Source organism: Triplophysa dalaica, chromosome 5, assembly GCF_015846415.1.
Source record: "Triplophysa dalaica isolate WHDGS20190420 chromosome 5, ASM1584641v1, whole genome shotgun sequence".
In the NCBI taxonomy this organism is placed as follows: Eukaryota; Metazoa; Chordata; class Actinopteri; order Cypriniformes; family Nemacheilidae; genus Triplophysa; species Triplophysa dalaica.
In genome coordinates, this window is record NC_079546.1 from 10,345,892 (window position 1) to 10,372,214 (window position 26,323).

Sequence of the window (26,323 nt, forward strand, 5' to 3'; positions counted from 1 at the left end):
TCTATTTTTTGCTCGGCTTCGTGCTTTCTCATTCATAACCCTGCTTCTGTGTCAGCCTCTGTGTTTTCCAGCGCCAGCTCAGCATTAAAACGACCCTACAGCCGGATGACACAGGTTAGGTTACTTTTCTGTCTAACGTTCTGTGGGTTTTGGTGGATCGGGTTCACAGCGGTGCCATCTGAAGACACAGCCATTCACCCATACATGAATCTCAAACAGAGGTCTCGGTCAATATTTATACAGGAAGTCTTAGAAAGTATTTTCCTTCCTGTTTTTTTCTCCCCATCTATTCTGTTGTATGGAATGTCATCGCAAATCTGATACCATCATCAGCGTATAATTGATATTTTAATCAATCGTAAGGGAACTGTAGCTACACACTAAAATTCATACCACAAACTGTGCAAACACTATGCAAATTGGCTTACAAGTCATTTTAACTTAAATGATATTGGACTGAAAAATCTAGTTGTATGTAGCGTAAAAAATAAAATTATACAAAACTTTATTCTGTAAAATAAAAAGGTTTTAATGACTTGCAAAACCCATATAAAACTTTTTGTTTAATGTTTGAAGTTTTTATGATGTAAAAAGATTTTTCTTTATACTACACATAAGATGATATCGTAAATTATTCAGCATCCATTTAAGGTGTATCTTTAAAAGCCACAACGGTTACAAATTCTCTGACCACCTTCCTACCCATCATGTTTAGAGTGTGACTCATTGGCCCAAAAAAATATAAGAATTTGACTGCTAGCAATGTTATTTATTCAAACGATTAAACAAATATCATGTTATCGTCACAGTGAATTATTTGCGCCACGATAACCGTGTAGTGAAAATATTAAATTGTGCTAGTTTTGCAACATTCACAGTTTAACCACAATATTTGTAGTAAAATCATGATATAAAAACGGTAATGAATAAAACATGGTTAATGCACTATAATATATATTTTTTATTTAAGTAAAGAATCAATTTTCCATGAACATTTGATTTGTACATTAAGATGCAGACCCCCTAAAAAACAACGCACCTATATGTACTTTTTCATAATGACTACTGTAATGCAAGTGCACAAAGGCAGCGCCCCATGAAAGAGTAGAAATTCTGCTTGAAATAATCTCACTTGACCCCTCATCTTCATTTCATTCCGCTTCTTCCCATTATCCCCCTTGATCTGGTTTTTAATACCCCTCGATATCCTCAATTCCATAATTGACTCTTAAGACGTTTGGCTGGAGCGACGTAACGCAATTCATTGAAGTGCAGGTTGAAGGCCTGAGTGCTGTGTAACTTTGGCAGTGACTCACGCAGGCGTTGAGGGGTGCAGAGAAAGAAATCTAGGTGAAAATGAAGCAGAAGACGTGAGAATGGCTCTTTTCTTGTGAAATGGAAGTGAGAGCCAGCATGTCGGTTCTTGTCAGACGTTCTGGCAGATTCTCTGCACTAAATGCTAGATGTCATTACTGAAAAATAATACTTTTCTCACTGTTGTGACATTAATGACATTCTGGATGTGTGCTTGACATCTCAAAAGACGGGCGAGATGTGGTACAACATTCAAAGATGTATGTACATCTTTGACTGTTCATGTTTGAATGCCATTTTCATTCTGTGTCCAGTTCGTCCAAAAAATATTATTAAGTTCTTATCTCATTTACATATCCGTATGTAACTCCCAACTTCTATGACTCACTTTCACAAAACACAAAAGTAGATATTTCGAAGGGGGTTGATAGCCAAACAACATTGGCCTCCATTGACTGCCATTTTATAGAAGTCAACTGCTTTCTTTTGTGTTACATTGAAGCACGAGTCACATACAGGTTTGAACGAAATGACGGTAAACTAATTATAATAAATACCTTACAATTTTTGGGTTACCAAAAATGATCGAGGCCTTTAAAAGCTAAAAGGCCTCAATAATTTAACAGCTGGTGGGACGACTCGTCCACTATTGTGACTGAATGTGGTGTCTGGTTTAGTAAAAGCACTATGAATCATATATTATGAATCACACGCACAAGCTATTGGTCGGGCATCTGTTGGTTAGTTGGCTTGGTTGTGAACAAGAACTGCGACAGATGAGAATGAGGAAGACAATCTGTCCTATGAAGTGTCTGGAAGACCAAGTGTATAAACTCACTCTTGTGTTGTTCCTCTCGGCCTTTAGCTCAGATATCTCCTCCTCCTTCTCCAGCAGCTGCTCTCTGCAGGCGTTGAGCTCCTTCGTCAGGGCGGCAAACTCCTGCGAAACACCAAACGGCCATTTTAACATCAAACACGCTCAGTTTTACTTAATATAACACTGGTGTTATGTTCTTGCTGTGTGTGCTCAGAAGGCCTTTGGAGAAACCACACAAGATACATTTATGGATTCTGAATTTAAACAGAATGTGAACTCCTATTATATATGATAAGCAAACAATACATATAGCGTCCTCTGAGATTTAGAAGCTGTTGATTCCAAAACCATGACCATGAGGAAAAGCCAAATCCCACTCAAGTAAATTGTACAGATCCAATGTACTAATGGAAATGCATTCAGTGCACTAAGAGGATTTTAGGAATGGCAGAAATGGTGCCGGGCATTGATTCAGGCATCTATACCCTGCATGACATAAATGGTGATGCAATTGCTTTTACGAGGCACATTTAGTCAAGTTGGCTACAACAACAACAGCCTTGGTCTAAAAATAAGTAGTGTGGATTGGGACAGGTATGGATGAAAATGAATCACTTCGGATCGTATCGGAGCCAAATTATATCTGTACTGCCAAGATTAATCATCTTCGTGCTAATAACGCTTGCTTTCTTTCCAGAGCTGTGAATTTAAAATATGCATACTGCACATGCAGTATCAGGCATTGTCTCTCGATAAAGAGTCATTTAATGGCATTGACTGAGGGTAAGAATCAGAGGGCTTATTCCTTTAGACAAGAGTTCAAAAAGCAATAGCGGACACCTCGATTGATAAACATGAGCTTGGCGGATGATGACAAGCCTGTCTTGCAATAACCAGACGGGAACGATGGGGATCATGTAAAGGTACCCTTCAAGGACAATAACTCACATTGGTTTTGATCTAAGCCTGTTCTTGACTGCAGGGCTTCACTGATTATAGTTGGATAATTGAAAAGGACTTGATCCAGCTGGGCATCAGAGAACCTTACAAAGGTCTTGCGGAAGTTGTCGAGTTGTTGAGTCCTTTATGGGGTAGTATTATTAAACATGGTCTATACAACCATTTTGAGTGTCACAATTTTCCCTTTTTACATACATACAAGTGGTTTATCTCCTTCACTAGTTATATCTCTGGTGTACCAAAACTGCATCCACCACATCTTGTTGTTATAGTGTTGTTATCTAATGTTAAGCACTGCAATAAAACAACAGAACGTATCTGTAAATGGGCAAAAAAGTTAGGCCTCATGTAGTAGTTTTTTAAATATGATTTGATGAGGCAATCTTAGAAGTACACGAAAGCCTGAGATGGATCGTGAAGTTTGAACAGTGTGAAGCATTAAGATTTCTTATTTTAACATGCACAGACTAATGCACACATACGGTCTAAATCTTCGTTACATGGGCAAATTTTTTTATCTGGCTCTCTCCACCTCCCTACAATGTGTTTAACGTCAAAGGTCAAAACATCAAGACTAAAATGGGCCTTTTACATTTGAAACTGACAGCACACAGTCATTCATCTTATCTTTGGTTAATGTGTTCATAATATCTTGTTCCACATATACCTTAGGAACTGCAATTTACAATATAAAAAAAATTATATTAATAGAAAAAAATACTCAGCTCAGATCTCCAATCTTAAATCAGTGATTTTTCATCAAATTCTTAAATGTTTACGTCATTGAACACTTTCATGGCTACCCATAAGAAAGAAAAATCACTCTCTTGAATAGATCATTAATATAAATAATTACCTTATTAATATTTTTAAAATCAACAACTTTTGCTTTATAGTCTCCGGTATAGATATATCATTTTTTTACAGATATCCACAAGGTTTTGTAAGACATCTAAATATTCTCACAACAACGTTGCAATATAAGAATTATACTAAAGTTTTCACTAAGAATTTAAACATTTCTCATTCTCATATCACCCAGATTATTTTACCTATCTAATCTATATTGAATTACAGTAGAGCTCAATGCTTTTCTAATGTATGTCAACAATTGTTTCATTTGCATCTATTTTATTTTATGCTCTGTATATAATGTTATGATGAAAAGACGTAGAAAGATTATCGATTCAAAAGTTTAATAATTTTTTTTACATGTTTCAAAATCTTTATCTAGAATAATGGCTCATGAAATTACCCCCACCAAAATGCATTTTATATGCAGTAAACTTTTTTCTGTCATTTTTGTGTTTTCAATTGTCTACATAAAAAACACAATGGCACATCTCTTTATGAGGAGAATTTTCGTAAAGAGAACTAAAATAAAGAAATTGTACTCAAATTTAACATTGTTTGTGGGGAAAAATCACCTGGGAGACAGAACAAATCCATCACTTGTGTAGTTTGCACAAATAAAAATAATAATCTGTCTAAAATGTCTTATTGCGTGATGCTGTTTATGGTCATGGGTGGTTAGAACCGAAACTCAAGATAATATGATGAGATTTATCGCTTGATGGTTTGTCACGACAGTTGACTTATCTGGGCATCAAGCTTGTCATAAGACAAGCCTGCGGACTTCATATCCAGAATATCCTCAAGAAAACTGACTTCCTCCACATTGTTATACCATATACACTCGGCCCTGAAGCCTGCTTCTGGCAGATGCCCATAATGACACGTTGAGGACACTGCAATCAAGTCACTAAATTCAGTTTGGCACACGCGTCACTGTGGATGAGTTAGCAAAGCGCTAATTAAAAAGTGTTGATTAGAAGGTGCTGGTGACGAGGTGTTAGTCTAAGGGGAGAGACATGCATAATTACAACATGTTCCTCTTCGCTTTAAACAACGTTCAGTGAAAAAACTGGATAGACTTGTTAAATTTAAACAGCGCGGTGTTGACAAGTAGTATTTTTACATAGAGTTTCTAACAACTCACTAAATAAGTTGCCTTTGTCAGTAAACAAGCCAGCCTGACTGTTGAATTCTATCAACAACACAATACAATTTATTCATGGTCTCATGTGGCTGATTAATGTCATACAAACACCATCGGTTCTAATGCGTCATGTGACAAATTGCGGTCAGTATGTTTCAAAATGCAGTTTTTTAAGGAACAGTTTTTTGCGCTGTTTCCTTCTTTAAGGAGATTGACAGCCCAGACGAAGCGTAAAAGATGTCAACCAGTCAGCTTGAAAGCCTAGTTGCACCTTATTCGCTGAAGAAGGATCTTATTAAAATCGAACTGTTTTTTTATCTGAATAAGAGACAACCCTGAGAGCAGCAGGAATGTTTTTTGGAGCAGGTCGTGAACCTTAAACGCGAAGCAAAGTTTCAAAACTTCAGACATACTGTAATGCACTTGCTGCACTCTTGTTTAAGTGGCGGCAAAGGAACATCCCCAGAATGCATCCAATGAAATAAAACTGTAGAAAACTAGAAATTTTAACGACTACATGGAAGATATACAAGCAGCTGACGCTTTAAACTCTACCCTGAAGATGTGTTTTGCGTGAGATTAATCTTTAATGGCTGCTCTAAAGCTTTATGCAGACAGATTCCCATGGGATACATGCGAGCACAAAGATGTACCATACATTGAACAGAGTTCTCTGTGTTTGCACGCAAGGCTTGAGAAAATAGTCTTTAAGATATACAGTAACAGGAGAATTGGTATAAAAGGTAAAGTTTTGTTGAGAAGTCAATTATTTAACCCAAGGCAAAGAATAAAGACGCCAAGCATAAAACCATGCAAGAACCACTTCCAAAAGCATAGACAACACATTCTTTTACAATATTCTCCACACCGGCTGCTTGAAACAACCAACAAAGAACATTTCATCTCAGTCTTAAAGGTGTATTACCGATTAGAATCAGTCTTAGAGCTGCACTGAATCTCACCAGTGCTTGACTTAGTTAAAGGAGCCAGTCTTTGGCTGTTTTAGAGGCCTTAATTATGTTTTTCGGGTGTTTAACAATGGATGTTTATGTTTCTAATTTCGAAAAACGCTTTATATTTCACATATTTCAAGTCCATTGAACAGCAATGTCCCTCTTCTCTCAACACGACTGGATTTCTTCCGGTCTATATAAGGTCCCTCTTTCAGAAACGCTCTGATTGGTAAAGCTGACCAGGTTTGTCGTGATTGGTTCCCCATTTAGAGCGTGTGTTTTAAGTTGTCCTACCAATACCGTATCAGCGAGTAATCCATCAAAATGAAGGACGACCTTCAGATTTTTTCTGTACATGGTAGCTATGCTTTGTTTACTTTTACTTTAAGTTAAGGGTTGCGGCTTTTAAGAGCTAGAACTTTAAGTAGAATCCGAATCCTTTAAATTCCTATCCCGACATATATTAATGTGTCCGAGTAAAATCGGCATCATCTGTGTTACTGGAAAAACATATTCATAAGATAGTAGGCTCTCGCACCCCACACGTTTCTGCCCGATTTTCCTTTAAGACCGTGCAGCCCAAATACTTTAGAATGCGCAAAGCTAAATTACAAAAAAATTGTATCATTTTCACAAGCATCTGCTTCCACGCCAAGTTTCTTTAAGAAAATAAATTTTAGTCTGATTAGCAAGCAAAAACGTTGGTTTAAATTGCATACACTTTTATAGAGGCCAGCCATCACCAAGGAAAATAGAAGAGGGATCAATATAACAAAATGCAGGCATCTTATTTTTCTCTCTTTTAAATATTAAAGGTCATAAACTATGACTCCAGCAAATCTTCAAAACCGTATATATGTGCCTCCACAAATCTCAACGTTGAATCTCACTCGTTCTTAGACATGCGAAACCACACATGCAAGTACTCGATTGAAGTGTTCCTTTAAGGCTAACATATTTATAACAAAAACAAAATAAATATGCTTCAAAATTTATGTGGCTTTTAATACAGTTATCGATTTTTTTCTCAGTGACACTGCATGTAGAATGTTACTATTTTGTTACTTATCTATAAAAATTACGATTTTTCCTTTTTTTATTACAGAAAAATGATGGCAGCAACTCCATACAGTATATTCTTTCTAACGGGATAATCTGCATTTAAATTTGTTTAAATTACACACGCAAAGGAACTTTAAGAGGTCAACACTGAATCAAATCCTAATGCATATTTTGTTAAATACCATGCATAATTCTGCATCCGTCGATTAAAGTCAATTTGTAACCAGAGGCTCCGCACAGACCTGACCCCCCATAATGAATCCATCACTTTCTCAGCATAAGAGCATCTATTCAAGCCCCATAAATCCATCAGCGGCACACAGTCATGTCAGACATCCACTCTAGAACTGTACCCTGGCATGTGCATCCCCATGAACTGAGGGGTTTATGTGTGTTGGGAGTCCACTGTGTTTGATTTACTCTGACCTTTGGTTAAAGTAGTTGGTAGAGGGGTTGTTGCTTGAATGTAGAGCATCCATAAATCCACAGAGAGCGTAATTACGACCCGGGGATTTAACGCTCCATTTGGACCCTGTCGGCTAATTCTGTCCTCTGTGTGACAGGCGATAGAAAGTACAGGGACCGGGTACTGACAACACAACAAGCTGCTATTTTGGTTTAGTTGGCATTACTAGTGATATTGCTTAAATGTTGGATTAGGGATTTTAACAAATCCTAAAACTACAGTTCATGTAAAACAGGTACCACATTAAATCTTGTGCTACTAATATTTTATAATTCAGCTGGCTGGTGATAAAATAGGAGAACGAAAATCCTGGTGGATTCAAAGAGGGACCTGAGAACAAGCTCTTTTGACTTGTACCGTTAAAGGGAAAGTTCACACAAAAATGTAATTCTGTCAATATTCACTCAACTTCAAGTCATTCCAAACCTGTATGACTTTCTTTACTTTACATATTTTGAAGAATGTTGGTAACCGAACAACGCGGAACCCATTAATTTCACTACCAGAGTAGAACATTTTTTTATTTCCTATTATGGTACTCTGAATGATGTCCCAGAACTGAATATTGCTGAATTGAACTGAACATTCATCTTTCTTTGTGTTCAACAGAACATAGTAGTTTATACATTTATGAAATTACATGAGGGTGAATTATCCCTTTAACAACATTCTTCAAATGATCTTCTTTTATGTTCTGCAGAAGAAAGAAAGTCAAACAGGTTTATAATGACAAACCTATATGATTTTTGAGTGAGCTGTCCCTTTAAGCAACCATATAGAAACCACAAAGAACCCAATAGCAACCATCTAGCAACCACATGGCAACATCATTATAGCCACTTGGAGCATTTCAGCATCCAAACAACAATGCCCTTGGATTGTGGTAGCATGTTCTATAATAAAAAAATAAATAAAAAACAGCAGTTTACCTAGAACTAAAAAAGAATCTAATTGTCTTGTCTTGTCTTTCATGCACGTCATGCAAAGCCAGCATGCACTAGCAGCATCCCACAGAGACAACACAGCTTGTTAACCTCAGTTCGCCAGCAAGGAACAAAAGAGAGACAGAGAGGAAAGGAGAGAAGAGAAAAGTAACCAGACTGTACTTTTGGTCCTTTTCCTGCAAATCAAAGGTCAGATATTTGAGTTGTGGAACATCTGCCACTTGTTTTCTTATTCATGAGTATTTGCTGCATTGGTTATGCAAGAAACCTATTCTCAGCATTGCAGGGCACTAGAGTTAAGGGCGACCGAGAACTCGGCTCCACCCATCTGGAATGACTGTCACACATTCTCAATTTAAAACCAATCTCGTCGAACACTCAGGTGGTGAACGTGGCAACACGTAAACATTTCTTTCCTTCTATTTGGTTTGTGTGCTATGCTCTAAACAAAAACAGCAAACAGTAATATCCAAGATGCCGATTAGTGGGGTACTTTGCATTCACTTCGAAACACGGTAACCTCAAACACTAATATATTATTATTATTGTTTGTTTAAGATGTAATGCAATGTGTATACAAGATTTAAGGTTAAAAAACGCTGTATTTTCCACACACCGTTCGTGTTTGTATCTCCTCTTTCCCCCGCCTCTCTGAAACGCGCAGATTTTTTAAAAAGCTCATCGCTCTGAAAAGTGTAGTGTGCTACGATTGGCCAGTTAACGAGTCCGTAGTGATTGGTTAAATACTGCAAGCGTGTGACGGGAATGTAACGCCTCTTACCATATTTGGAACATCAGATTCCAAAGCAATTATACTGACAGGTACGCCCACCTTACTTGTATACCTTTGGGCGGTCTTAGTCAACTCATACCACAACCTGCCGTAGATTTGTGGGGGTGTGTTTACACGAGGTGTTTCAGGCAGGTTTGGATGAGCATTCGCTTTTAGATTGAATGCATCTGTTGTTCTGACAATTTAACATGTCTAATACAGGCATGGGCAACTTAAAACACAACAAACAAACAGAAAAACTCATATTCGCACCATATGACCCCTTTAAACTGCAGCTGCTTATGAAGACAGTAGGTAGCAAGGAGGCTCGGTATAGTAGGATCTCAGTGTATGACCTCTGCACATAAATATCTGCAATAAAAGTCAGTCTGCCTTTGAGAGTGGACAAAAGCCGAAAACAATAACTGTCAGATCAGATAACACCGGCCCTGCGTACGTCTCTGTAAACACCCGATAAAACCACAAGGCGAATATCAGCGTAAGTACCCATAAATCAAAGCTACAAGCAGGCGTAAAAAGCTGTCGTGATTGGTTTGAGAATCTTGTGCGAAGGGCCTTTCAAACTCTGTTCACGTCCAGTGAGGAACCCTTAAGGAGATCATTCAAAGAGAAGTTAATCAGACTCCAAAGCCTGATAGGAGACCCAATATAGCTCGGCAGATAAACCAGACACAGACACATTCTCATGCTTAACCCCTCTCAGCCTTGTAATGAGCAAATTTATACTGTAGCCAGCCATACGAAGTGAAGAGGGCTCTAAATGGAATTTATTTCTATGAATTTTACACACAAGAATAAGACTATAAACGTATTAAAAAGATAGGCACAACTTTATCAGAAACAGAAGGAGCTTTATGCCTATTATGTATACACTTGTGTACTCCTTTTGTTACTTTAAGAAGTAACATTTAAATGTACTGTTGTTCTCTTCAAGGAAAATTATTGATAACCTATCTTGCACGCATGGGTGAATAAAATTTTGTTTTGTCAAAATAAAAAGTGCTCTCTTTAAAGAAACCTTAAAAGAAATAAATCCAAGCTGTCTTTCAACAACTAAATACTGTATTTGTATCTTTGCTTATACTTTTTATATCTCTTCCCGACCATAAGTTGCTTGCCAAAAAAGTGCCTTAAAAGTGTATTATTTGCTGTCATGCATGACACAAACTTACAAAGTGAGATTCTGAAGGGCTGTGACAGAAAATCAAGGCAAATGGAAAAAAGAGAAAATGTAACAAACTATTCCACATGTCACATTTCAACTTTCTGTTTCGGTAGAAAAAATGTCATCAAAACTATTTGAAAAGCACGACTTTAAGAACAACTTTAAAACTCCAGAAGCATTTCATACTTTGTGTTCCTTATGCATCAGATGTTCCGCTAACGGTTTGTACATGTCATATCTGAGGATGAATCAGTGGACACACTTGACTTTTCATTGCATTGACTTCCATACATACGCATGCGAATGCGTCAGACCGGAAACGCAAGCCAGTCCGAAGATAGTTTGCATTAAGCTGCCTAGCAAAGTTCTATTTTTCTGAACTCTGACCTGCAAAATTGCCTCTCGTGAGTGCACAGCGTGACCTCTCGGTACAAGAAAATGTCAAAACTGGAGGAATCGCTCTCGCCCATTTTCATACCACCATTCAAACTTATTTTTCATGCTTAAAGTGAAGTCTGACCGTGGCATGAGACTACCATCCCTATGTTTTAACCACTACACCCTACATTCCTCAACACAAATGTGGACAATGCTGAAAACTTTGGGACTTAAACCTAAAATCTTCACTTAAATTTAAACCTTAAAAAAGCTAAAATCACACAGATTTCTACATTTAGCTAAACCACACCACAATAATCATCACTTCAACATCCAGAAACTCTCAGAACTTCAACCTATAATATCCTACATGTAAAACTATCCAGAAATGTTCCACTTGAAATCCAACTTTTTATTAAAAGCAAATTTGCTAAACATTTTCACTCTGTTTTGCTCTTTTTTGCTCGTTCCATCTTTTTCCAAAGAGGCAATTCTCTCTTTTGAATGAGAGGGGCAGCTGGTGAGACGACGGCTATTTGCACTCGGGTTGACCTTTGGCCTTGCTGGATTCGGACTCGCAGTCACTCTCTCGTGTGGCCCGTCTATAAAATAAGTCAATTTCATTAAGTTTTTGATGTCTGGGCACACTGATCTCTCTTCTCATTACACTTTACTTTAGAACAGAGAGCTCAATTGAAAAAGGAGAAGACAGAGAATGTGTTTTAGAAGCACAGATGGGACCAAAGACGAAGAATGCCAACCAATTGATTTTACTGAGTCGCACATCGGGGTGTCAAACATAGCATTATCTTCCAAAAAAAAGCAATTGAAACTTAAAATTATTGTCTACAAATAACAATGCGTTAAAAAAGATGCTAAACTGTTTATGATTGGTTAATTGCCTGTAAATGCACCTATTATACCACATTACGAACAGATTCCTGAAATGAAACTCAATGGGTATAGAAAGTCCTGTACAAAGTAGTAAATAAACGTCAAAACACCAGCCAAAAACACGGCACATCATTTAAATTGTACGCTGACATTTGTACAGAGCTTGCATTGCGATACCATCTGTTACGAGTTCTCTACAAAACTACAGAGCTTTGTTATTTAACTGCATTGCTAGTTCACAACAACACCACAAAATGAAGCCAAACTATTACGATGGCATTGGGTAAACAGCTTATTAAATTTTGAACATGCCTCAGGGAAATGTGTTTATTATTTAAGCGTAAAGTCACTCTTTTTATCTGTTAAAAACTTCACCAGTTTATTATGCAGAGACAACTTTAATATTAATGCTATTTAATGCTATTTTAATGCTATTCTCATCTCAGTGTCTGTAAAATCAAAGCAACAACTGATGCATTTTTACATTCTGATACTGTATTGGGATTTAAAATCAAACTATATTTGTTATCAATCTCATAATGGAAAATGAAACCATGTCTTTAAGAATTTTCCTTTTAGTTCACCTCAAAATGAAAAACCATTTTCTCACACTTTCATTTCAAATATGTTTGACTTTCTCCTGCTGAACACAAATAAAGATATTTTGAAAAATGTAAGTATCCAAACAACACTGGTCCCCTTTGACTTCCAATGTATGGTGCATAGTTATCATAGTTTTGATTTTTGTTTTGTTAAGTTGAATTAATAATTTCAATTAGCTTTTATTTTTACCTTTTTATTTTGTATGTGAATTTTTTGGTGTATACTTTTATCAATTTACAATTTATTTGTTTATTATTTATGTTGCTATATAAGACATATAATTTTTAGTCTATTATCATAATTTGCTTTAAACTTAGTTCAGTTTATTTTGAATCAACATTTCAATGTTTTGTTAAGTTTAAGCTTTCGCAATAATTTTAAGGTCAATATTTGATTTGATTTCAACGAACAGTAATGTTTTCAAATTTTGAATTATAATAAACTAAAATAACCTTGGTATTGTCACAAAACCAAAAAAATTATTTCTCAAAATATCTTGTTTTGTTTTTCACAGAAGAAGAGTCACATATGGGTTTACAACCACAGGAGGATGAATTAATGAAGTCAGAATTTTCATTTTGGGGCGAACTATTGTAAATGCACTGTAAATACATTTATGTCATCTCTAAACAGCATTACATTTTTATTTTTGGGTGAACTATCCTATTGTAATACTTGGAAAATAAAAAACTGGTACATCTACGAATTGTATTAAAGCCAAGTCCTTGTCATTATGGTACCTCAAAGAGAACAGATAACAGACTTCTGCATCTTCATTCTCCATTACACTCATATTTACACAACCTTCAAAACTTATGATGATTTTTCAGAGTTTTCCAAAGTCGTACACCTGGCACACCGTCTGATCCACATTTCCTGTTGTGTCTTATGTCTGTGAACAGCCTCTCGTTGTGCTCCAAGGCAGCTTATCTGTTCTGCCCAGCCTGTTCTTCCGTAGACTACATTTGGCACTTGGTCGGCCCGTGTCATAAGACCCCAACATAAATTGGAAGCTCTCTAACGCCATAAAGAAATTTCCGTTTACAGCCAGTCCGACACATACTGAAGTCCCTGTGGATAATGGGCGGCCGTCACATGAAGCCAGACAGTCCGTAAATAAAGTCTCGTCGTCTGTGCCATGCCAGTATACGCCAAGCCAATAAAGATTTAAAGGTCAGGATGGATTCAGTCTTGGTCCCTAGAGTTATGCCTGCTATGAGGCAAACTGGTGCAATGCTACAGTACATCAAATCTGTGAACTGATAGACAAATAAACACAGACTTGTACGATACCAAATCAGACAGACAAGCAGACAAACACACACTGTGGTAACAGGTGGGAGTGCCAGGCCCTGTGGCAAGTGTTCAAACTGCATTAGTGTGACGTTTGCTGCTGTGAATCTTTGCCATTTTCTTAAAGGTCTCTTGTGTGGTATCTGCACACAGGGAAAGATTCGTGTTTCGTGAGATATTATGTGTTAAGAAACACACAAAAAATAAAGCGTCCTGTTGTCAAGTTATTATTAGTTTAACATCACGCATTAATATTATTATACTGTATATTTTATGATAAAATTAATAAGATTTTTATTATCATCATAAAATCATTTTATTAATACGGTTTTATTATTAGATGTCATCATTAGTTGTAGTACACTACATGTAAAAGGATAGTTCACCCAAAAATATAAATTCAGTCACCATTCCCTCATCCTCAGATATTTCGAGAAATGGTTTTGTGTCCATACAATGGAAGTCAATGTTAGTGTTGTTAAGAAAAAATAATTTTGTGTTTACACCAGAGATGTTATTCATCGTGAAGACTATTTAGAGTGTATTCATTTGAACCAATATCGAGTCATGATATTGCATTTGTACAGTAGTTATTAAAACTCTCCTATACACCAAGCCAACTGTTTTATGATTTCAAAGATCAACACATTATATTGTGGTAAAAAACGCTCCCACTCGGTGTTCTTTTTTTCGTCCTTTAGTAAAAACCACAGGGATCCGCACAGGAGAAATTAAAGATTAGCTGAATTGCTCAAACAAGCACGAAGAGATGCACGTTTATACACGCACACAGAGACACGCTTCGAGTCCCACAGCAGCAGTGCAGGATTTACCATCACTGAACTCAGAACGGCTTCATTTGCGAGTCCATTAAACAACTTATTCACTGGTTATTTTGACCACTAAATAACAGAAAAACAATATCACGAAGTTACTTCATAACCTACAGAGGAATGTTTTCTGAGAGTATTTATATATACTGTATACAGAGACATCCGGAGACATCTTTTTTTCTGTAGTTTTGCTCCACACTTCTCTCTCAGCTCCATTTCTCACTTTCTCACCCTACTCTTTTTTTCAGTTCTCAGTATTTATAGGCACAATCCTTTTCACGTTGAATAAATTTACACTTTCTTTTTCTTTCGTTAAAACTGTTTTGTAAATTCCACATTCTACATTCCAACACTCCAAATCTTCTATAGTCATGTGATAGAAAAAGACAAAATCAAAGCTCTTAAACCTCATTCACAATCGTGCTCAGACTGAAAATGGGATCTTGAAACATTCTCTAAAAATAATAATAAACATACACCCTTTAAACAACATAAGGGTGCGAAAATTTCATATTTGGCTGAACTAGACTTTCAAATCTGAATTATGCTTATTATTGCATAACCTTTGTAACAGTTCATATTCTCGAACTCCCCTTACACATTTTTTTTTGCCGTATTGTAGGATATTGTGTTATAGCCTGTCCGCACATCCACACCTCTGTCACAGTTGGCTAGCTATATGAAGGGTTCATTGAAATATGGATTCTGAACGGTGTCTTCTCTACTGCAGTAGAATGCTGGAAAAGAGCCATGCAAAGATAAATGAGCATGACTGAGTTATAGAGAGAGTATGCATGCAAGGCGATACAATGAAATGTTTAACACATGCAATACAAAGAGTAAAAGCATCCAGCAAGTGGAAATATGTTTAACGTGTTTAAATGGAACATTTAAAGGGGTGATTTCCTGAAAAACTGACTTTTTCCACGTTTATATTCTAAAATCGAGTCTCTTGTGCATCTGCCAACTCAGAAAACGTGAAAAAAGAGAAATCATTCACATTTTAATGTGAGCCTATCTCTGCGAGCCTGTGAGAAAACGCACACTTCAGAAATCGCTCTCTTTATAATAGAGATATTATAATATTTCCGCCCCTTGTTATGAATGTGTCCACCCGTTGCGCCGCCGCCATTTTTGTGTTTGTATGCGAGAATTTCCAACACCAAGGCAAAAGTAGCGAAGCTTACGAACTGTTCTGTTGTTGGCAGCACAGACCAACACAGAACAAGGTTCCCAGCCTCACTGGAGACAAGAGAGCAATGGATTTATTTAGTTTTCAATGGAACTCATACAAAGCTGCAAATAAAGACATTGTAAGCACCGGTATTTTTTAAGTGAGACCCCGGAACCTGCGGGAACTTAAAAGTAGATCAAATGTCACTGTGACACGTTTGTCCGTTCACTATTAGAAAGCAATGTCTGTGGTTTTTAAACATTTGACTAGATTGTCCTATGAAACGTTAATTTGACTTAGAGAAATAGCGATGCGTTTGTATTGAGTTATTCACTTCAGAAAACTGTGTGTATGGTTTGAAAACACGCAACGGGGTTCGCTCTCCCAAATGCAGTAGAAAATGGCTGCATTTTCTACTGAAAAGGGGGCGGAGACTAGCAGCTCATTTTCACTTAAAGAGACACACACCAAAACAGCGCGTTTCTCCTCACATGCATATTAAAAGATCTGAGATGTTTTTTTGAGCTGAAACTTCACAGGCACATTATGTGGACCCCTATGATTTATATTACATCTGTGTAAAACTAGAAAAAAAATCACCCCTTTAAGCAATGCAATGAGTGACAGCAATATATTGTAGGTTTTGCATTTAATGTTAGTGCCTTAAAGCAATGCAATGAGCGGTAACATGTTTTGCATGTAAATGTGATTCTTTAAAAACCCGTAATGAGAATAAAGGGAATATGCTATTGGCATATAAACTGAATTAAAATATACTTAATCTCTCTCTTTTTTTCCGGTACAGTACATATATTTATGCTAAAAGGAGATTTAGGCTGGTTAAAGGCGGGGTGTCCGATTTCCGAAGTACACTTGTTTAAACAAAGTCGGGCCGAGTACCAAAACAACCTTGTAGCCAATCAGCAGAAAGATGCACAGTCTACAGGATGAACATTAGTCGAGCAGAGCGCTGACGAATGCGAAAGATGGGGGAAGGGGTGTGTCTGTTTTGGTAATTTGAACATCAACAACGGCTACGCGCAATCGGACATCCCGCCTTTAAATACCGTCCAGGGGCTCTGAGATCAGAATTCGATTTTGTAAATGTGCATATAGCAGTATGCATAATATAATGGTTAACAAGAATTTAAGTTTGTATATGTTGTTTGCATGTAGTTTTAGGTAGCAGAGAGGCGGATGAGACTAAGAGAGTGATGCTTTATTTCGTCCCAAATTATTGTGAATCGAATGTTGATTATATAAACTTCAGTTTGATTATAGCTCAAACTTATAATAATAATAACCAAACTTTAAGCATGATCGTATTGCATACTGCATTTCACAATATTCAGCAAGTTATCACATTTTCCTTTAATATTGTGCAGCCGATGTCCAGCGCAGAGGAAAATGAGATAACGATTATTTTAACAATTAACTGTGTAACACACATGATTCTGATAAAGCAAACCTCATTAAACGCAACATCAGATAGCGACTCTCTAAAAAATTCACTATACACAATAACTAACTCTCTAATGTACAGTAGAACTATAATCCCATCTTAATTAAACCTCCTATATTCACCTCCATATATATCAGTGCTAGAAGGTAAATGCTTATTCATACAAAAAGCAAATATCAAAAAAACAAATAGTTTTCTCATTGTTTCACTACTGGAAAAAGTACTATGTTACATAAACTAATGTATAGAATTTGTAAGTTACATAAATCAGTAGAGTATTTAGCATCATATTAGCCAAGCATGCATCTACTTTAGTAAACTAGTTTAAATGATGTAGCTTAAAGCTTGGCAAGCATTAAAGGAATAGTTGACTTTAAAATTTGCCCCCATTCACTTTCCATAGTAATTTTTATTCCTAATGTGGAAAGTCAATGGGATAAATTTTGAAGTACAACTCATATAAAGCAGCTTCACCCAGGTCTAGACTGGGACACTCATCCATGGCACAAACCACAAATCTATTTTTTTATCCTATTTTTAATTAAACATTTGTAATCATCACAAAATGCGCCATCAATGCAACAGTGCACTGTTTATAAGCAAAAAAATACAATTTGACTCGAGAAAGTTTCAAGAAAACAGATATAAAAATGTATCATCTAGCCAAACCACAAAAGTATGTTTAAATGTATTTATACTAAAGGTCTATCTTAAACTGAAGATTCATTCACACTATAGGTTTTTTTCAATAACCACAAATACACATTATATCCTTAAATTATTTGTGTAAATATACACAATTGCATCCTCCTGTCAATACTCTCTCCTGCACTTCTTTATGACTGTTTTCACTTAAATGCTATTGACTTTAGAAACGTGAATGTCACTTTGTTGGCGACCCCTAAATTCACAAATATTGAATGTTCAACGTCAAGCCAACTTTATGTCAGACTTTCATGACTTGCTTTTACTGACAAATTTCAAGAACCAAGAACACCCCAAAAACCAAACATGAGACATTCGCCCTCTAATCTCTATTTCATCACTCAGGATCCCCCGGTCCCTTTCCCCGGAACACATGATGGCAATACAAGCTCTGAACTTTAGCTGTAGAGCTTAGGGAACAAAACCCCCGTAATGTCTTTTTTAATGAAGACTAAGGTTCAGTTAAAGGTGAAGTGTCAGGTCAGATAGATGTTACATGTCACACGATAAAATATTTTAGGAGGCCAACGGGAAGCAGAAGCTTAATGGCACGCTATCTGTTTCTCTAACTGGCAAACTACTACATGTGCTTAGAGGTATACGATCTAATCAATAGATAATCTACTTGAACTTTTTATAAATATGACTTAACAGTCTTATAATATCCTTTGGTTTCAGCTACAGTACACATAAAGCAGACCAATGACTGTACAGCGTCTGATAGATAGTCGCTTTGACTAAACTGGTATATGCGTGATTCAGCTTTGGCCAGGTATTCTCACACACTAAAGATGCCAGTTGGCCCACTCGGCATCTTGAGTTTTCTGTGCCAAAAAACACCACGAAGCAACTGATAAGCAAATTAATTATCTATTTCACTTGCATCCTTGAGATGAGACCAACCGGCATCAAAATGAAAACGAAACGCAAGCTTGATAGCTAAATTTGGCACTCTATAATCCTTTTATTGTCTTGGCAGTGCTGCAATGAAGAACAAAAATGGGTTTTTTTAAAATGGGCCACATTAAGAATAGCTTTGTTTAATTTGTTTACACTGCAAAGTTATAAAAAAGAAAAGAATCTGAATTATATGCACCACATTTTATCTGAGCATTGATCAACAGCAATTACCAAGCTTAATTTCTACCCGGAGACTAATTAAAAATATCTCCATGATTTCACAAACCGGTATGAGTTCATAATTTGTGACTATTATATTATGCGTGACATTAGACGAAAGAGTTTGTTTGTTCAGCTCAAATTGAATCTGTATACAGTACTAGCTACCTCACAGTAGCTCAGTATTTAATGATGCTCATTAGTCCTGAATAAAATGCAGTGAAGTATATGTGTAGTCTGAACAATTAGACAAAACTATTTGTGTCGGGTTCAAACAGTGTTTCTTAGGGCTCAGGCAACACTCCTTCAAAAAAAAAGAATGAAAAAATATTCACAAAATATAACCTTTACCTATCACAGTCCTCATGAAAAAAGACCTACATTTTATGCCTAACATCAACAGTGTTCATTGCAGGTAATATCTGACTGTGTCTTAAAAGTGGTAAGGGTATAAAGTTATTTATTTGATAACAATTCAATCGAATTAATCAACTAGGTGACCTTAAGTTGAATTAATACTACTAATAACCTACAAATAGCTCTCAGTGCTCACAGTACATGCCTCTACCATAAATGCAAACAACACATTGCCTGTGAAAGGGTACAGCAGATTTAACACAATTGATTGATGTTAAAGCAAAAAGCCATACTAATTCATGTCAGAGCTGAATATTAGACACCAAACCGGTCAAAGTTTGATTAATATGCTACCAAAACAAAAATATGAATGTCAGACAACATCTATAATTCTAAACTGATCATTTATGTTGCAGTATGCTGATTGGTTAATAATAATATTTTTTAAATGCCCGTTGCAACACGTTTAGCTGTGACAGTATTCTAACGTGACACCTTTATGCTTTAATATAAAATCCCAGACATTCAAAATTATCCAGACGTTAATATAACACAAAGGATTAAACCTTTTTGAAGTTGGTTAGCCTTGTATTACAATAGTAAACTAAAAGGTGGATGTCTAAATTAATTTCATTTAACAAAAGTGACATGCTTGAAGAGCTCATCTGGGAGCCTTTCTGATTCTTCACACCCTCTTTTGAAGATCTGGTGTAGTTTAATCATTACACCCACCCACCTGTGTTATATGATCATCTTATCTCTTGATATTATCCATGCAGCTGTTTATCCCAGAGATTCCTCCAAGTCGTTCATTTTACGTCATTTTCACCTTGGAAACAACATCACCTTGGAAACCTGTATTCCTATATTCCCTTTGTTGTGTTGCTATAGTAAACTGCATATCTTATGTTATATTCCAGTGTTGACCAGGATATTAAGTTTCACATTTTCAGTTTTTCACATTTTACCGTTGCGTTATTTTCAGTAATGGGGGGTGTAGTAATCCCCTGGTATATCAACTCTTTATATCAGTTAATAAACTTTTAGCAAAATGTGGTAGGAAGAAAACTAAAGAAAAAACATGTTCAGTTCATTTTCCTTCATTTTTAAGTAGAGAAGAAAAGGTAAACAACTTATGAAACTACAAGGCAGAATGACACAACATTACGCAATAACATCTACCCTAAATTCAAATATACTCATTATAAGCCGTTAAGCTAATTATTTAAATTTAGGAAACACATATTGTTGGTTTCCATGGAAACAGCTTTTTTAACAGACACCAATATGCTGTCTCTTTTTTGTTCAAGCATAAAGCAAAAAAATCTTCAAAGTAGATAGAGCAGTGTATTGAGGCCTGGAGAATGGAAGGTGCATTAATTGCCAGAGATGAAAGCGCAGATGACAGTGAGTCTAATGAAGCCGAATGAAACAGACTTTTGACTTTCATGCTTAAAATAGAGATCAGTCATTACACAATCAGTCATTACACACCACCAAAGTCAAAGGGGGCAATAACATGGATCTCTGTGCTACGATGTTTAGAGATTGAAATAACTTAAACGTAATATGGCCAAAGAGTGGCTCCAGAGGCACACCTACAAATGATCAAGCACAACATAATTAAAATTGCTAGAAAATTGCTTCAGATCCTGATTATGACTAAAATACAATTTGCTTAAGAAATTATTCATCTGGTCGTGTACATTTACATACATTAGGCAGATGCCTTTATCCAAAGAATGCATTTGGAAGACGCTATTGGTTCATTCAATATATACAGTACATCCACAACCAAATCCACAATACTGTGTAACGAAACCAAGAAATAATACTTAATGTTTGAATTATTACCCACATCAGGCAATTTAAACTTAGCAGTAATTGTCTTCACATGTTATTGTTGGAAGGCGGTGTTGTAAAAACTGTAACTGCAGTGTTTTAAAAGGGACAAATTTAGAGACAAACATGAGGAGTGTTTCATAACAGCATGCAAAAGCACAACCCTTTCAGCATGCTAGACCCTACAAGTGTCTCTAAATTCATCTATTGCTGCCACTAAACATTAAACCTGAACTAAAATTAGATAAAAACCTATTTCACAAATCACTACCCAACTATCTTTACATACATTAACCTTCTACACATCTCCACATTATGAGAAGTAAATTGAACAAACAAGAAAGGTTAAATCGTTGTCAACGCATGGGGACCTTCCATGGGCAGCACCCCTTTTACTGCGACACACTAAAAACAGATGCTAATTGTTGGGGATCATTAGGCCACAGTGAGAGGCATGGTTGACATGCTATTAATTATGGCCAAATCTCATCAACTGGGGGATAGCAAAATCCAATGAAGAGGTTAAGCTACATGACAGAGGTTACTGAAGTTAACCTTGAACATCTCTGCTAGTATTTATGACAGATAAGTCAGTCGGACACATTGACTGTGGAAGAATTTAGTCAATTTACAATTAGAATAATGACTATGTTTAAATATTATTTTAGACTTTTACCACTTCATATTCATAAGATAGTAAAAGGTTGATGGAAGGAGAAAGACAACATTCAGACATGAATCTTGCTTAAGGAAGTGGCGTACGGGACACCCCACAGCCCCGGCGGTACATGGGCCTATTGATCTTAAGTTTAGGTTTTAATCATTTTGTAATCAGTTTTCATTTACGCTGATAATCACTGCAGTTTTGTTGTCTCAAGCTTAACAATTTTTAAATGTAAATTTTGAAGATCGCATTGCATATTTCGCATAGCTTTTTTAAAGCTAATAAATATAACTGATCTAAATCATGCTGTATGAAAGACACTGTAACTGAAAGGCTAATTTAAATCCTTATTAATATCAACTTGGAGGAAGGCAAATGTTGTATGAAGTTTTGATGAAGACAACTGGAAATACACAAATCATACATAAAATTCAGTGGAAGATTATTCATTTCGACGGGTGTGTCAAAAGTGGGCTTTGAAGAAAATGTGGTGGAAAAAGCAATGAGGGACTGTTCATTGACTGACCATTTCATCATTATAACAACACTAAAGAGTGAGCTCTTACTTTCTGCTGCCAAGTTTCAATTATGTCACTGAAACGTGAACATGATCCATTTCACCAAGAACATACTCCAAAGCACTGATAGACAGCCTGTACGTATCTCCATCTACTATAAATATGCCCAGAAATTTCACTGTCCGTGTAATGGTGAACAATAGGCTGTACGTCTGTTTCTTGTTAAGCATACAGAACATACAGAACATTGCCACTGGATTCAAGCAGCCATTCTGCTTGTGTTCTGAACAACACATGTAAGTAACATACTACACAAGACACTGTTGTCGGTCAAGTCTGTAATTTCTTTAACGTCTGCTCTTGTTGCTTCTTTAATTAATATTCACCAAATTCATTTTCCAGATGTTTTTAAAATGATTTTGCTTATTATTATTTCAAAAACACTGCACACTGTAATGGCCGGGTTATGCTCCCTAGGGCCCGCTCGTGGCAATGACATTGCCAATATTAAATTATGCATTCTGAGTATGTCACACCATAAAAAATGTGGTATTAAGCACCAAACCAAATTGGAATGATATAAAACTGCCAAGATAATAAAATACGTTACCACAATCTTTAAAAATTAGCAGTACTCTCTTTCTTTCAAACACTAGAGGCGGACCGCAGTCTAAAAAGCATAATACGCAGCCTCTCTCAAAATGCAGAAACAAAACTTATGAAACCTATATAATGTTAACAATAATAAAATTAAATGCAATTAATACAATGATAATTTACTGACTGCAAAACCAAAAATGTAGGTTTAGGCTATGCCATTGCACCAGGTGCTTGACAGCTGATGGGAGGGGCCCAATATCGTGCTTTGCATGGTTCTTCACATATAATAATGTTATCATGCAGTTTTAATGTTGAAAGTCTATTACTCTGTTAAATACCTAAGCAATATATGTTTTCTAAATCTAATTCATATAATCTTAATGTAAACTGAAAGATTTTTCACATAATAGCTGTAGTCGGGAATACTGTGAGGGTCAATTTTCCAGGTTATACATGCACTGTTGTTCACAGATGATCCGATCAGACATTTCCCGCATAATCTCTTTTTGGGAAGTGTGTAAAATAGAAATGAAGAGCTTCTACCATCACTTCTCAAAGTAGAAAAAGATTAGACCTGGCCCGGGGACTGTACAACAGGTGGAGCTTTTTCATTTCAGTGTCTGTTGAGAAATCACACTGTCATGTCAAAACTAAAGGCAGACCTAAAATGCCTTCAACCTATCAAACTGTGCCCTCCTATAGGAATTCAACAAAACATGTTACATACAGAACAATCAAACAGCACAAGGAGTGCACTATGTTGTCCATCTCTACTGTACTTCAAGGAAGTGAAAAAGCACATATTGATTTTGCCAGGTAGCGCAAGGGTATAAGGTTAATATTTGCTCGTAAAAAGGTATTTCAGCAATCACAGATAGTGAAGAAGACGGTCTATACTGACACACAAAGGTTTATTTTAAGTAAAATGTCAGAGAAAGGTTTGAAAGGTATAGTGGATGTGCTCTGGCAAGCTGCCTAGTGGTATTATTGAACAACAGGGTGGTACGAATCTAACGCATCCAGTGTTGAGGCAGACGTACATACACGTTACAAATCATTGTAGGGTGGAAACCTTGTAACTCCAAAACTGCTACTTTTCAGGAAATGGAAAAACTTTTTGGTCAAATTTGACAAACTCTCTTTACTGCTTTTCCTTGGTTAGATATAGGGTGACCAATAGTAATGATTTATAAACAATACTAACAAAATATGGAAATACAATGTTTCCACTTGACAAAACTGCACCTCCAAACAACCCTTATAGCACATATCCGACTTCTATTTGACGTCTCAGAGATGTCTTCAGTCAGATGTCATATAGACAACTAGATGTCGGTAAGATGTTTATCATTTAGAATGTATTTAAAACTGCCCTAAGACGTATATCAGATGTTTTTAAACAGGAGATGATTAACAGATAGCAAGATCTTTAGCAGACATCTTACAGACGTATCTGTGTTATCTGGGAATGCTGACACTTAAAAGAAAATGAAAAAGTAATGCAAAAACAAAGTAAGAGTTACCTAGTGACCTTATTAGTTACATTTCATAATGCGCAGCGATTACGAAATATTGTAACACGCTGTAGAGCACAAATATTACCCAAAATCAACATTTCTCCCAGAAATAAGATCAGACCATTCTCGTACCATAGGTCATCGATAAATTCACTCTGAGGTCTGAGACACGCACTGTTCATCCTCCGAGAGGGCTCGAGAGATTCAAAGCGACCATTTAGAAGATCTGACAGCAGGCAGCCGGTGGGACTAAATGGATGCGGTTGTGAAGGTTGAACTGAGAACACATGTCAAGGTAGTTTGGCAGCTGTGTGCATGAGGATGGAAGTGGAGAATTCCTCAAGAGAATGTGGTTAAAATCTTCATGAGACTATAAATCCAGGATTCCAGCCTTCCTGACTGAAAACACAGCGTTACGCTAAACTTTTGCTTTCAATCGGTGTGGCCTGGTGTGTGTCGGGTAAATCTTTATGAAGTATTTTTACACAACAACATAACTGTTCTAATTAATGGTTGTTGGACGACTAGTCAACAATCGTGACCTACCCTCGTCTGTATTACACAAAATATTCTGTTACAAATGGGACGGTTACCATAAAGGGACTTGTATATTCAACCGGAAACAAATTGACTTTGACTGAAAAATCTGATTTAGAATCATCCGTAATGAAAACATAATAAGAAGTGAGAAATGGGAAATGGGCAGAAATTCAGAGGTTTATGCGAAAGCACAGAACAGTGGGCCAACTCAAGTGCTCAATCAAGAGCTCAGCCAGCAAAACCTTTAGCACATGGAGAATTATGGAAATATTATTCATTTATTCCAGTTTAATTGACTCTCATTTCTTGAATTACCTCTCCTCCTAACTCAATGTGTTAAAAGTGATAGAGCGAAATGGAGGGATGACTTGTATGCTGATTGGGTTTGCCCCGTCGGGTAAACGTCGCTTTAAGAACTTCAGCACACTTAGTGATTTCAATACGTGACTTCCCTGGTAACTGATGTGAGTGACTTGATGTTTCTCACTGTATAGTCATTTTGTGCAAGTTTGACAGGAGAGTTGATTTAAATGTTAATGAAAAGACCAACATGTCTGTGTTTAGAAAATAAATCTTTGTTGAATATTATATTATATATACTGTATTATTATTCATACAAAAAGTTTAAAGACTGAACACATAATTACAGAAAGATCTTTAGTGAATCCTTGCAAGATTGTCAATTGCCTCATCAAAATAACAGTGACAGATACAATAATAAATGACTAACTCAACTTTGCTGTGTGTTACACTGTCTATCTATACAGCTTATATAAGTCATTTATCTTCATCAACTCCTAAGGAAGAAGAATAGCTCATTATAAATATTGAATAAACAGCCAATCATGTGACTTCAGGTCCATATTGATTCGCTACGGAATTGTGTCACTTGCACATGCTTAAATTATAGATGCTGTGTGAAACATGGCAGACTAAAGTGAAGGGTGTTGATGGACAGCTGGTTTGGACATAGAGCGTCTTTGAGGTGCCTTTTCATACTTTATTTACTGAGCCTGTCCATCACGTCTTAGTACTCACTTGGAGATGGTATAGAGTGTGATGTCTCTTTGAGTGATCATCTCACTCTTGCTTGAGGACAAGCAAAGCTTTAAAACATAACTGTGTGACACTGGCTCAGCTCAACAGCAGAATTGTTTTATAAGTCTATGGATCTGGGATACAGTATGTCTATCAAATACCAAATGGTTCGCATCTCAAGTAGCATCTCAGAGAACAAAACATGATAAGTGAGGTCAACCCAACTAAAGAAATCTAGGCAAGGAGAAAATGCATTGTGAGAAGAAAACCACATACACGCACACACATGTACATAAACAACACCAAGATTGAT

The 26,323-nt window shown here is 36.4% G+C and overlaps 1 protein-coding gene across 12 annotated transcripts in view; it reads right to left on the reverse strand.

Moving 5' to 3' along the window:
• The window catches only part of ppfia2 (PTPRF interacting protein alpha 2), a 165,987-nt gene that overhangs the window by 38,977 nt on the left and 100,687 nt on the right, over positions 1–26,323 (reverse strand). For all 12 annotated transcript variants that reach the window (XR_008906823.1, XM_056749393.1, XM_056749386.1 and 9 more), the window contains one exon: positions 2,153–2,254. Coding sequence is in view for 11 of the 12 variants with exons in the window: in XM_056749393.1 (XP_056605371.1) it covers positions 2,153–2,254 (102 nt within the window). In the remaining variant the exon portion in view is untranslated. The remainder of the gene's footprint in view (positions 1–2,152; positions 2,255–26,323) is intronic.